The sequence below is a fragment of the Nipponia nippon genome, unplaced genomic scaffold (genome assembly GCF_047370975.1).
Source record: "Nipponia nippon isolate SJK-2023a ecotype South Korea unplaced genomic scaffold, ASM4737097v1 scaffold_1, whole genome shotgun sequence".
Taxonomy (NCBI): domain Eukaryota; kingdom Metazoa; phylum Chordata; class Aves; order Pelecaniformes; family Threskiornithidae; genus Nipponia; species Nipponia nippon.
Genome location: NW_028262290.1, coordinates 99,060,622 through 99,073,674, shown reverse-complemented (window position 1 = coordinate 99,073,674; position 13,053 = coordinate 99,060,622). Strand labels below are relative to the sequence as shown.

The following is a 13,053-nucleotide window of genomic DNA, read 5'->3' as shown; positions in this document are numbered from 1 at the left end:
CCGTCCTTCCAGCTAAGAAGGACATCATAGCAGGAAACAGCAGTTCTCAAGTCAGATGACCATACTCCCTAAAAACAGTCAATGTTTCCCAGTTTCCAATCTTAATCACTCTTGCAAGAATGTTTGTTTCTCTGTAAAGGCTGCTTAAGACTCCACACCCATTGAAATAATAGATTTTAAGACAATCTTGGTTTTGATGGTAGAAGGGTGTTTGGAATGCTATTCAAGACAAGCAAACCATGAAGAACAGAAACACAGCACTGGTAAGAATAAACCTGATAAGAGTAAGAATCTGTATGATGATTAACACACAGTAAGTTTTCTCCAGAGAGAAAATGACCTTGCAAAGGTCATTTGCTCCCAAACAAATGGGATCAAACATAATGGTCCCAAACTTAGTGGCCTAAAGAAGCCATTTAAAAGCTATTTTAAATTCTGGACAGCTAACAGATACGTCTTCAGACAAAGAAATCCCCAACCAACCAACCAAAAAACCTCCAACAAAAACACCCCAAACCAATTAGAAAATGTTGTAATTTTAAAAGTATGTTGCATCTTTATATGTAAAAGGCAGCCCTAAATGCAGAACTTCACTCAGCCTTAACCATGACATGGCAGTTAGCCACTTTCTGAATCTAAATTAAGGACACATAAGTAAAAAAAAAATCTTCAGTTAAATTTTTCTTCACTTCTTGTACCATTCACAGTTCTCTGTCACCATAAATGAAGTATGCATGAAATTGTTTTTGCTGCAGCCCAGTGTACTATCAACTGCAATTTCAGTATCCTATATATCACAACAATTAAGCACAGCTTTTAAAATAAAATCTTGAAAGCAACAATTATTTTTTATTTAAAGCAAACTAGAGAGGTGTTAATTCTTAATTATATCCAAAATACATTATATATTATCTTACCATGACTTGCTTCTTTATCTGCTGGAGTTCAAGTTTTATTTTCTGGGACATTAGAAAAAAAATGTACACTTTATTACTGTATATAAACACATAATCTAGAAATACTAATGAATTTGCTTGATCAGTAGCAATGACTATAATCCATAATGTGAAAAGGAAGGCAAAATGAGTGTGGTTTAACTCTATGTCCTCAGTATGTGTATAGATATATGCATGTGTATACACACGCATGTTTACCGATTGCTGTGCATTGCCAAACAACAGCACAAGACAGAAGCTTGCAATGTCCCACAGCAGTAAAAGTGGCCTGATGCATAGGATGGTATGAGCAAGAGTAAACCCAGCAAACCAAGGGAAGTGATTATTTCCCCATCCTTAGCACTTGTGAGCCTGCACTAGAAGTGCTGCATCCAGCTTTAGGCTCCCTGGTGAAAGACTGATGTTGACATACTGGAGCGAGGCCAGTGGAGGGCCATGAAGATGATGGGGGGCTGGAGCACACTATGTTGGGGGCAGGGGGAGTGAGGAGGTGAGAGAGCTGGGTTTGTTCAGCTTTAGGAAGAGATGGCTAAATGGCAATCATACTGCAACCTGCAACTACCTAATGTTCTCTAGAGGTCTTTTCTAACTCAAATTACTTCACATTACTTTAGTTCTTTCAAAAGTTACATGAAATAGGTATAGCTGTAGCATCTTCTATTAACTCTCTCTGGAGATCATCCAGTCCAATCCCCTGCTCAAAGAAGGGGCAACTAGAGCAGGTTGCTCAGGGCCATGTCCAGTTGGGCTTTGAATATCTCCACGATAGGAACTCCACAGCCTCTCTGGGTATCCTACTCCAGTGTTCTACCACCCTTAGAGTAAAAAGGGTTTTCTTATGTCTAAACAGAATTTCCCGCATTTTGGTCTCTTCCAATTACCTACTGTTCTGTCACCAGACAACACCAGGAAGAGCCTGTCTCTGTCTTCTTTATACCCTCCCTTCAAATATTTGTATGCATTGATAAGATCCCCACTGAGCCTTCTCTTCTCCAGGCCAAACAGTCCCAGCTCTCGCAGTCTTTCCTCATGTCCGATGCTCCAGTCCCTCACTGTTCTTCATGGCGGTTTGTTGGTTTCTATCCAGCATGTCCACATCTCCCTTGCACCGGGGAGCCCAGAACTGCACCCAGCACTCCAGATGAAGCCTCACCAGTGCCAGGCAGAGAGGAAGGATCACCTCTCTTGACCCACTGGCAGCCCACCTAATGCAGCCCAGGCAGGTGTTGGCTGCCTTTGCCACAAGGGCTCATCGCTGGCTCGTGGTCAGCTTGGTGTTCACCAGGACCCTCAGGACCTCTTCTGCATAGCTGCTTTCCAGCTGGTCAGCCCCAGCCTGTCCTGGTGCATGGGGTTATTCCTCCCCAGGGGCAGGACTTGGCATTTCCATTTGTTCAGCTTCATAAGATTCCTGTCATCCCATTTCCCCAGCTTACTGATGTCCCTCTGAATGGCAGCACAACTGTCTCGTATATCAGCCGCCTCTCCCAGCTTCATATAACCTGCAGACTTGCTGAGGGTGCCCTCTGCCCCACCAACAAGGTCATTAATGAAGGTGTTAAACCATACTGGCCCCAGAGCCAACCCCTTGGGTACAAGACGCTTTTTTACATCATTAGAAAAAATAAGCAAGTGCTAGAATAGCACTTTCCAAGATAGTAATTTTTACCTCATTTTCTGAACGAAGTGCTGAAAATTCACTTTTTTCCAAAATAATCATGTCCTTTTTCACACCACCAATATGGGACATTACTTGCTGAAGTGCAATTTCCTTTAAAAGAAGGAAAAAAACCCCCTCAAAACATATCATAACTATGATGCTTTTTCTCATCTGTGCCTACAAGTATGATAGGCTATTTTGGTACCCTTAAATTTTTAATTCAGCAATTTCAGATTGATTATCTGAGTTTCAGAAAGCAAGATAAATTAAGTGACAGTGACAGAATAAGCAAGTTAGGCTCAAACGTTGGTAATGTTTGACAAAATTAGCAGTGCTAACACAGATCAGAATAATTCAATTAATAGCCTAGGCAACAGTTTCTTCCAAGTCTTCAAACTCTTAAGCTCGCAAAGGCATTAGGGAGAGAAGATGAGTCTCTTAACTAAATGAGGAAAGCTGGCCCTCAGACCAAAACTCCTCAGTGCAACCATACTCTTGTAATTACCTCCTTTTTTACCTCCCCCTGCAAAGGGGCTCGCTCTTCTTCACTACTCAGAATCATGCACTATACATAGACTTTTAATTGCTCTTCTCAGTCTGTTATATTGAGCTGACAGAAGACAAACAAGAATTCTCTGCAACTTTCAAGGATGGAAAAGTCTGTAGACTTTGTTCTAGATCCTAATGGTAATAGCTACATTCACAACTTTCCAAATCCTCTTCCAACTCGTCACTGTCTTCTTACATAAGCTCTTATGCATTCAAAACCTATAAGGAACTACAGGTTCTATCATGTTACCCAGAGTTCATGGCACAAACACCTCCTGAGCTGCTTCCATACAAACCTGCACATTTCAATCTTAATGGCAGAAAGTCACCTGAGGGTGGAATCTACCAGACAGTCTCAGAAAACATCTACCATCAGAACCAACAAAGAAAAACCTGTCTACTTTCATTCAAAAAAAGCTGGGCATAGAAGGAGGCAGAGATACAATGACTGTTTATTGTAAAATATAACCAATCATGGGAGAAAAGGTCCCTTTAACATTGCATTCTCTGATTGACTGTGGAACAAGTTCAGCACAGGGGGAGGAAGCTCACCCATGTCTGCTTTGCCTGGAATCCAGGAGGTAGGAAAGATGAGCTGAAGCCTCCCTAGATGGAACGTGGTGCAAAATCCAGGTATTCAGCTTCTTAATGTCTTGGCCCTACTGCCAAGACTATTACACTACGGAGACAGCAGCTGCTGTTTTCTCACATTTTAAGACAGTAGCCTTATTACTATGAAATAAGTTAAAGCCTGTGTTCAGAAGGTGACTTGGGGCCCTGAACCCCAGCCTCACAGAGCAGCCCAAGAGGTTGTACTTCAGCTATGCTTCTTGTCAGCATTGTCTATTTGACTAGCTTACGTGTCAGGGAATTCCAGCATACCAGATATTGTGAATCCCATTCAAAGATGCCCAAGTTCCACATGCAGTGAATCGTCTTACTCTGAATTTCAGTTTCATTTCTGGAGCCAGATGCCTAAGAGCTCAATGTAGCAGTATTCAACACTGTCATGTCCAATTCCTTAGATGGATCTATCTTTGTATGACCTGACAAAGGCCCCCCAAAAAATCACAGCCAGTATTAGAACAAGAAGCTTTGCCTCTAGACACAATTATTCATTAAAACAACCATTCCCTCACAAGTCAAAGCTAACAATTCCGCTCAGCTGTACGCAATTTCCTGGTAGCCAGGAAGGACCTCTGTAGCTACTCAGCATTATCAGTCCATTTCCAAGCAAGCTTTCTTCACTTCCTCACACCAAGATGTATATGCTGGGTAGGTTTAGAGGATACCATGAACAATGTATGCACCAAAGGAAAAGTGGACAGATTTCAATATCAGCATCCAAACTATACGTGTTTCTATATGTTACCAGTGTGTACAACCACACCAGTCATGCCCTAAAAACATCACACAAAAAAAGAAATTCAGCTCAATTCTAATCCAATATAAATGCCATTGTGACACAAAGAGATAAATAAAAAGGTACCAGATAACAGGGTGGTAAATCACTGAGGGAATCTGTACTTCCTTGTTACAAGTCTACAAAAGAATATAAGTAGGAGCTGTAACTATTCAAATCCACGCGTTGAATACCTCCTATGTCTGTCTAAAAGCCTTCTGAGCAATTCTATTTCATGCTACAATAAGGCTGAAACCAAAAAACTACCTGTGGTTTGCATACCAACTCACAGTACCTAAATCTCAAGGTCCACCATAACACTGATAGGTATTTGATAAACTCAAGACAAAAGTCACTAGCCAATAAATACATAGGCATGTTTGTTCTTCACCTTCAAACTTTTAAAATACAGTGCCTAATGGTAACAAATAGCAACATATATTTCATTAGCAGGCATACCAGATTTTGATTAATTCAACCCCACCATTGTCTTTGAGCTAACCTGCTGTACTTTGGTGACCATGTCCTTGTAAATCATATCCAGGTTGGTGTTCATAATTTTCACTAACGCAGATACAATGACCTCCGACTGCTGAGTAGTGAATCCTAAGCAAAACAAAATGCAACAACATTCAGAAAGAGACCTAAATCTGGACAGTTTACAGAAATGCCACTTGCTAATACTCAGCACTACGCTAAAACGAATGTCAGTTATGAAAGATAATAAAACATACTCCTCTTGATCCAGCACTAACAAAAGAACACAACCAGCCAGTACATCCAAGTTCCTCCACTCCAAAATTTTGTCTGTGACATAGTATAGCTGTTTCTGTAGTACAGCACTCTTACAATGTCAGCAGGATAAATGCTAGAAATTTTCTAGAAGTATTATGGAATGTCATCTCTCACATGTGGTTATTTCTGTGAGCAAGAATTCTGACCCTGAAAAGCAGATACCTACTTTCGGTATACTATAAATCTTCAGAACCACTGAAGATGTGTCTAACTCAACAATTGAAAACAGAGCTAACCGCTCTGATTTTCAGGCCTATCAGCCTCTGAGTCTGTATTAAAAACCTTTTAAACTGAAGATATTGGAAACTATTGTAAAACATTGTCCCTAGAAATACTCTCAACTTTTCCACTTTCAAAATGTAGGAGTAAAAATGTCATGAACAAGATTTAACCATTATGAAAAGAAAGACTTGCAAAAGCATGATTGTTTCAAACTAACTAGCAGTTAAGCGTTAGAAAGCAAAAACGTGGTCTGAGAGTGAGTTGCTTCCAATAGCTGAGGTGATATAATAGTTTGCCACCACCAAAAGGAAGAGATACCCCTCCTCTCTCTCTCTCTCTTTTCTTATCCCTCCTCCTGCCAGTTTGTATGTGTCCTGGTGCTCACGCAACAGCTCTGTGAGCTCATTGAACTAGCGTCTCGGAATACCAATCAAGCAAAAGAGGTGCAGAGTTTTCTGAGAACGAGGCTGGCACATGGAAAGAGATGAAGCCACGTGGCAGGGAAAAGGGACTGGGATCTCTCCTTTTCAGGGATGGAGAGCTGTCAGAAGTCAATTCAACCGTACCGAACTTCACCTTAAAGTACCCTCCCCACCTCAGCAACATTAGCAAGAATCCAAAATAATCTATTCCCTTATCTATGTTTTAGCATAAGAGCAGACATATTTGATACAGTATTCTGCATCATAGCCTAATACCTGCATTTTACATAGTAGTCCATATTCAATCTTATTATAAAACACCGTTGAATATTCAAGGAGCGATACACCAAATATGTAGGAATCCAATTAATACAATTTAAAACACTACCTTGAGAACTGGTTTTTATTTTCAGTTCTCAATATCTAATTTCTCTTTAGCATTTTTAGTTACCAATAGGATAATACATTATTCCAATCAAAGTTATATAAGCTCACTGTTTCCTTTTGGAAGTAGAAAAAACTTACATGTTCTTACCCAGTATATAAGAAAAAATAAAATCTGTAAAACTGAAGCTGTAACATCACATGGCAAGAAGTAACAAACTTTGTAAACTAAAAAACCACTCATGAAGTGACATTAAAAATAGGTACCCGTTTCTAGCAAATTACCATTTTCTTCCAGGAGGCATACCAGCGCATGAGTGTCAAAAAAAAGCTTCCTATTTCCCAGTAAGGAAATATTCCCTTTGCTTTGCAAAGACGATGATGCAGAGATGCTTACATCTGAAAAAGAGATAAACAAAACTCAAGTTATTTTTAAGAAAGAATATGTAATCAACATGTTTGCTTTCCAGGAGTTTCCCTACTACCCCAAATATTTTTCATTTATGACAAAATATTAGATTGTGCATTGAGATTATCGCAGCTTGCTTGAAACTGAAGGGGTATCTTACTAACAAGCTCTACACACAAGAGCTTTGAAATAGAATACAATGCTACTGCTGCACTTCTGAGATGCTCTCCAAGAATACCCAGTTCTAGAAAAATCCCACCAAGTGTCAGGGTCTTAAAATTGTTCCTTTACTGTTATCAGCATAAAATGTGGAAACTGTGAGCACTTCATAGCCTTGAGGGCTAAATCCACAGAACTCTTTCCATTCTTTGTTAACGAAGCAAACCTTCACTCGTTGCCCTTTAGACACTAAACTGCTATTAGAAGAATTATTAACACATCCCCCGAATATCAGTGTTACAGAAATCATACATTCAGGGAAATTTAATACCAGTGCATGAACTAGTGGACAGAAAGAATGTAAGATGGAACATGAGGTAAACTGTCAGGAGGCAGAACTATCTGTCCTCAAAGACATTATATTTTAAAACACTTGCGTGGGCAGAAAATATGGCTATGCCTTAGCTGTCTTACTCAAAGATCAATAAAAAGTAAGTAATTTAAGTCGGGGGCGGGAAGGGGGGAACCAGTCCTAGTAATTACCCCTACGGCCAACTCACAAAGCTGCTGCTGACAGGTCCCTGCAGGCCCCGGGCCCCCGCGCCACCGGACTCCCGGGTACCCACCCCGCCACCCTCCCCCTCCCAGCTCTCACCCCGCTCCCCGCAGCGGCGGCGACTCTCCCCGCCGGTCCCGCCGACGCGCCTTCCCCACCCCGCGCTGCCGTTAACGGCCGTAACGGCCACCCCGCAGCCGGGCAGCGCGGCCGGGCGCTGCCAGTCGCCGAGGCAGCGGCGCGCGCGGCGGTCACGTGAGGCAGCGGCGGCGGCGGCGGGCGGGAGGGCGCCGTCCGCGCCGCGCGGCCGCAGCAGCAGCAGCGCCCGCCTCCCACCGCTCACAGCCGCGGCCGCCTGACCCCTGGCCATGGCCGCGCCACCCGGTCCCGACGACGGAAGAGGGAAGAAGGAGGGAAACCGCTGCTGCTGCTGCTGCCGCCGCCGCCGCCGCCGCCGCCGCCGCCGCTAGAATACCATTGCTGCGCGCACGCCGCCCCGGCGTCTCGCTTCCGCTGCAGGCGGCGCCTCACTTCCGCCTCCGGCACGTGGCAAAACAGGCGGGTGACGCCGTGAGCGGCGGCGGTCGACTTTATGGGTCACGCGGCGGCCGCGGCGAGGAGAGCGGCGCGGTCGGGCCCGGCGGAGACGGAGACTGCCTCGCTCCTCGGTGTTCCCCCCCGGGGGCCGCGGCGGCACCGGCACCCCCCGGCTCCCGTGGGCCGCGGCCCTGGCGTGCTGGGGTGCCGGCAGTTAACCGCTAGCGGCACAGGCCCTGCCAGGCGTCGCGCAGCGGCGGCACTGCCGTTTCCATCCTTTATTTGAGTGAAAAGAGAGAGGGTTTGGGGAGGGAGGGTGGTCCCGGTGCTGCAGGAGGGGCACGGGCCCACCTCGGACCCCGGCCTGAATAACAGACGTTTAGTAGGGAAAAAAACCGCATTTCAGACAACTCTGTCATTCTGTAACAATACTGAGGTTTCGAAGTTATTAACTGAGTCTTTTGCGGAATTAGGCAACTCGGCGGATCTAAGAGTCTGGAGCTTTAATCATTAAATAATTGCTGTAACCATTGGAGTGGGTAAAGTCTGCTGTGCTTGCAGTTCTGCTGAAAATACGGGTGTGCTTTTTCCTTACCTGCTGCGTTTCTAAAACAAATGCACTTAATATTTGTAAGGAATGAGAAGAGATCGGTTCGGCCCACCGTCATTTCCTCCAGGCAGCACTTACTTCAGAGCAAGTCTACTTTTTCCGTCGCGTACTTGTTGCCAAAAAGCATGCAGCTCCTTTTCTTCTTCTTACCGGAATCAATAATTATGGTAAATCGGTATGGAGATGGACTCGTTCAGCTGTATCTATACAAAGGCAGGTGAACCGCCGCGGCACGTAGCGGTGCCACAGCAGCACGGCTTGTCGCTGCCGCTGAGACGGTGCGTGTACACACGGCCAGCGACTGTAGCAGCAATTCCCTCCAGCAGCTGTGGTGATAAAGCAGAAGGGTAGAAGCCATCACTGTTATTACAAAATAAACTATAAATGTTACTTCTGTATGTCAGAAAGATGTTACTGTGCTTGCAGACTAATCCTACATGAATAGCCGTTTCTCGAACCACTTGCAGTGTACGAGTTCAGGGACACTGGTGGGCTCACCAGCGCTGCCGTGCTTGTTTTCATTGTAAGTAAAAGCAGAAACTTGCCTAATGTGCATTGCATCTGCTTGGCTGTTGTATGCACGTTGCCTGGCGTTAGCACAGCAGTAATTCCTGACATTGGTGAGTCTGCAGGCAGTTGTCTTTTCATCTACGGATGATTCAGAAATTGGTGCAGTGTATTTTCTTTGATACTCTTTCTTCAATGATCCCTTTCAAAGCCCTGCGCTAGCTACGGCAATTGAAAGGCGAAATTGTGACTACTGAAATATCTCCTTTTATATCATCCACCGGTTTGCATTTTGCAGTTGATTTCTGCGCTTGGATATGATGGCAGACAATGTGTGCAAGAAGTGCTGTACAGATGGAGGCTGAGATTGCAACTGGAGTCAGCCCATTCAGGGTCAAATACACCCGCACGTGCTGGCTGTCAGTGCCCATTTTTGTCTTCCCTGTGGGAAGCAAAGTTACTACCACTAGCTACCGAGAGCTCCTGGCACAACTGTCTTTCTGTCTTTGTAACAGAGGTCAGCTTGTTCATTTTTTTTTCCCTTTCCAGTGTCATCTTCCAGATCCCCTATTTCAACCTTGTCTGTATTGAAGATTGTTACGTACTAACCAGCAGGTAGATTCACTGAGTGCTGGAAGCAGCTTCAGTAGGCTGCAGTCGCTTCAGAGCTATCCGTTTTGCTAACTGGGTGTTGGGGACAAATTCCTGCATGAAGAGGCATAAGCAGCGTAGTCGCAGGCCAGGAGAGGACAGGACGAACAACTTGCTGCTATATCTCATGATTCTAGGTTGCTTAATGCTTGGTTTTAATCTATCCCTTGCTCCATGGAAGCCGTTAGGTCCTACTTAGAGACTATAAACGAAACGAGCGCTGAAGGGTACATGCTTAGCATCCTGAAAACTTTGTCGCTGCAGGCACACAGCGTTCACTGATCTACCAAGTTACAGCCCCCTTGGTTGTAACAGGGAAATCGGCAGAGAAGGATTAAGAAGTGGTGGGTGACCTTAAAAACTGGGGTAACAGAAATGGCAAAGTAATGCAAAGTGCAAAATAAGGACTAATAACACTATCTGCTGTACTTTTAGGTGAAAACTGAAGGCGGGAGTAGAATAAGCTCTGAGAGGTATCGTTGACCCACAAATGTGCTATGGCTGCAAGGAAAGCAAATGTAACTCTAAGGTGTATCAAGTAGGGTATTTTCAGTGGTTCACATGGAAAGTTTCATTGACCCTTGAGTATAATGTCATTTCAAATACAAACTACAGTGCTGGTCACTCCAATACAGGAAAGATTAATTCATACTCAAACCGGCAACCTAGTGTCAACAGGATAATTAAGGGGAGTGAAGACCCTTTTCTGTCACAGGTGATTAAAAAGAGATTGGCTTGCTTAGCTTAGCAAAACAAAGCTTGAGAGGGGATCTTGTTTCCATCTGTAAACAAAACAGGAGTGTAAAAATGAGGGAAAGAACATTACTGATAAAGGAACATTTGGTGTAAAGTGGCCATAAATAAATGTCGATTGAAAATTAAAAGGTTTTTACTCAACAGAACAGTCCTTGTGAAGAGCTTCCCAACAGGAATCAGGATGGATCAAAAACTGAAATCAGTTTTTAGATGGATGTGGTTGGCTTGTGAAAGGGATTTTACGATGCCGTTACCTATAATAGCAAGGGCCCGGTTCCTGTGCCCTTGCGTTAATTTTCCACTATGGGGGTTTTTCACTTTCCCCCTCAAGCATCTGGGACTAGCCACTGTGCGAGAAAGACTAATGAGCTAAAAGGACCAAAGGTGCAATCCAAAATAGCATTGAATAGTCCTGTTACTTACTTCAAATGTTTTAACACAGTGACTGTAGAGTTGAGGGGGATTAATAGCTGTCACGGGTGGTGAATACCCCAAACTGCTCTTAATTCTAAATGGGAAAAGCTAAAAAAGTCCCAGGCTGGAAAAGAATGAGAGTCCCCAGTGCATGGATGCTCTCACACTTTGAAGGGTTTTTTTAAAAAAAAGGCTATAACAGCATTCAAATGAATATCCAAATCATGAGGTGCATTTGAAGTAATTTCAGTGCTGTTTTATCAGGGATGAGTGTGTCTCAGTGGTTTCAAAGCGAAGGCGGCACCCAACATACTGAAGAAGGAAAATAAAGCGATGTCATTGTTTTCCTTGTCTATGGCAGATGATCATTTTCAGTGTTCAAAGACTTCTCCCATTCTTTTCAGGTGGATGCGTAGGTGAAGTTCTTCCTCTGTTATTTTTTTGTTTTTAGTGGAGAAATCAGTGATGACTGTGTCATTTCTTCCCTTATATTTGTTTATGTATGAGACCAGGTATGTTATTTGTAACGAAGAAACAATCACTGAGGAATAAAGCTAAAATGATCCTACCCATAGATGGCAGTAATTGCTAATAGTGCTGGCTGTCCGTGCCACTCCAATTCAAAGTCTTAGGACCCAGACAAGGTTTAAACCAATTGAGCTGATCCACTAAGTTGCTAAACAGCCACTTCAGGGATCTTAAAATGGGGTCATGCACCAGGCTCCTTGCAGAAACCACCAGCAGAACATGTCTCTGTGGAAGCCGGTTCAATTGTCAGAAATAACCCCGCTGGGATTTCTTGAATGAAAGAGGTATAATATTTATTCAAGTGCTATGGTTGACAGCAATAAGAAATGGCATTTATGTTAGAATATTAAATCTTGCTATGTTCTCATCAGACATATTTTACCCGTAGAATGAACAGATAAATATGATGTGTTTAAAGCTATCAAAACTGAGTGCCTTACAATGGAGAACAATTTGGACCAAAATCCCTTCCTGCCAACCCAAGGATTACCTTGTATACAAAATATTGATGTATTCACCACCTTTGACTAAATAAAGGCAGGAAGAATCATTCTCATGGCACAGAAGAGCAGCGGCAGCGGCTCCTGATTGCCATATGCAGGAAGACAGAAGTAAGGGAGGAGATTGCCCACAAGAGTTACTTATTTTCTCTTTATCTTTATACATAGGAAATCATATAAGTTGCAAACAAGAATTTCATCTCCTCACAACCCTGGTCTCACTTCTTTCCTAAAGGAGTCCTGCAGTGGGATTGTCAGGCAGGACTTTCCTTGCTGTTTTTTAATCACTCCTTGGAGATCTGACTCATACTGACAGAAGATTCGAAACAAAATTTCTGAATTTCAGAACAGATTTCCAAGCAACTGAAAAGGGGAGTAGTAGATTGGAGTTTGGGGGTCATCTCTACAGGAAGGAAACAAGCTAAGGATGGTTGTACATTGGCTTTTTAACTTTCTGGAAATGCATTTATTATTTACATTTTTCCTCAGGTATCTCAGGCAGCGCAGTGCAAATACACAAGACAAAGTCACCAGCCTACGTGTGCTTTTTAAGAAGGACATAGCACGTTGTGAAGAGAATTAGGATCAGAAGCAGTGTGATGGTGTGTGAGAGGACACATAAGCAATCTGGGTGTGTTGCCAGCAGTGTTAAAGTTTTACCACTGTCATATGAGAGATAGTAATACTGTAGTGGCCTCTGGCATAGCAGGCACTGTATGCAGTGCAGAAGGTGTGGAGGCAGAGTAAAGGCTTTCTGGAGTAGCCCAGGGGGGTCTGTAGTCCAGTAGTCCAGTAGTCCAGTAGTCCAGGTCAGTCCAGTAGTCCAGGCATAAACGTGCGAAAGAAAGATTACGAGAGTCAGTACACAAAAATGTCCATGGAGGGGACAGACATGAACCTAAGTGGTGAAAGGAGGGCAGAAGGGATGAGCATAAAGGTTTAAAAAATGGAGTGAGATGGCATTGTGAATATACAAGAGGTATGGAGCTGAAGCTTGGCAGGCTCTGTGTGAGGCAGCTGGGAGTGGGACGCGGAA

General features: G+C 43.6%; 1 protein-coding gene across 2 annotated transcripts in view; it reads right to left on the bottom strand.

Moving 5' to 3' along the window:
* Positions 1 to 7,970, bottom strand: part of MCUR1 (mitochondrial calcium uniporter regulator 1) — a 42,217-nt gene extending 34,247 nt beyond the window's left edge. For both annotated transcript variants that reach the window (XR_015706270.1, XM_087764363.1), the window contains exons 1-5: positions 7,614 to 7,970; positions 6,676 to 6,789; positions 5,070 to 5,173; positions 2,626 to 2,727; positions 918 to 959 (exon numbers count right to left, since the gene is read on the bottom strand). Coding sequence is in view for 1 of the 2 variants with exons in the window: in XM_087764363.1 (XP_087620489.1) it covers positions 918 to 959; positions 2,626 to 2,727; positions 5,070 to 5,173; positions 6,676 to 6,789; positions 7,614 to 7,884 (633 nt within the window). In the remaining variant the exon portion in view is untranslated. The remainder of the gene's footprint in view (positions 1 to 917; positions 960 to 2,625; positions 2,728 to 5,069; positions 5,174 to 6,675; positions 6,790 to 7,613) is intronic.
* Positions 7,971 to 13,053: the final 5,083 nt, after the last annotated feature.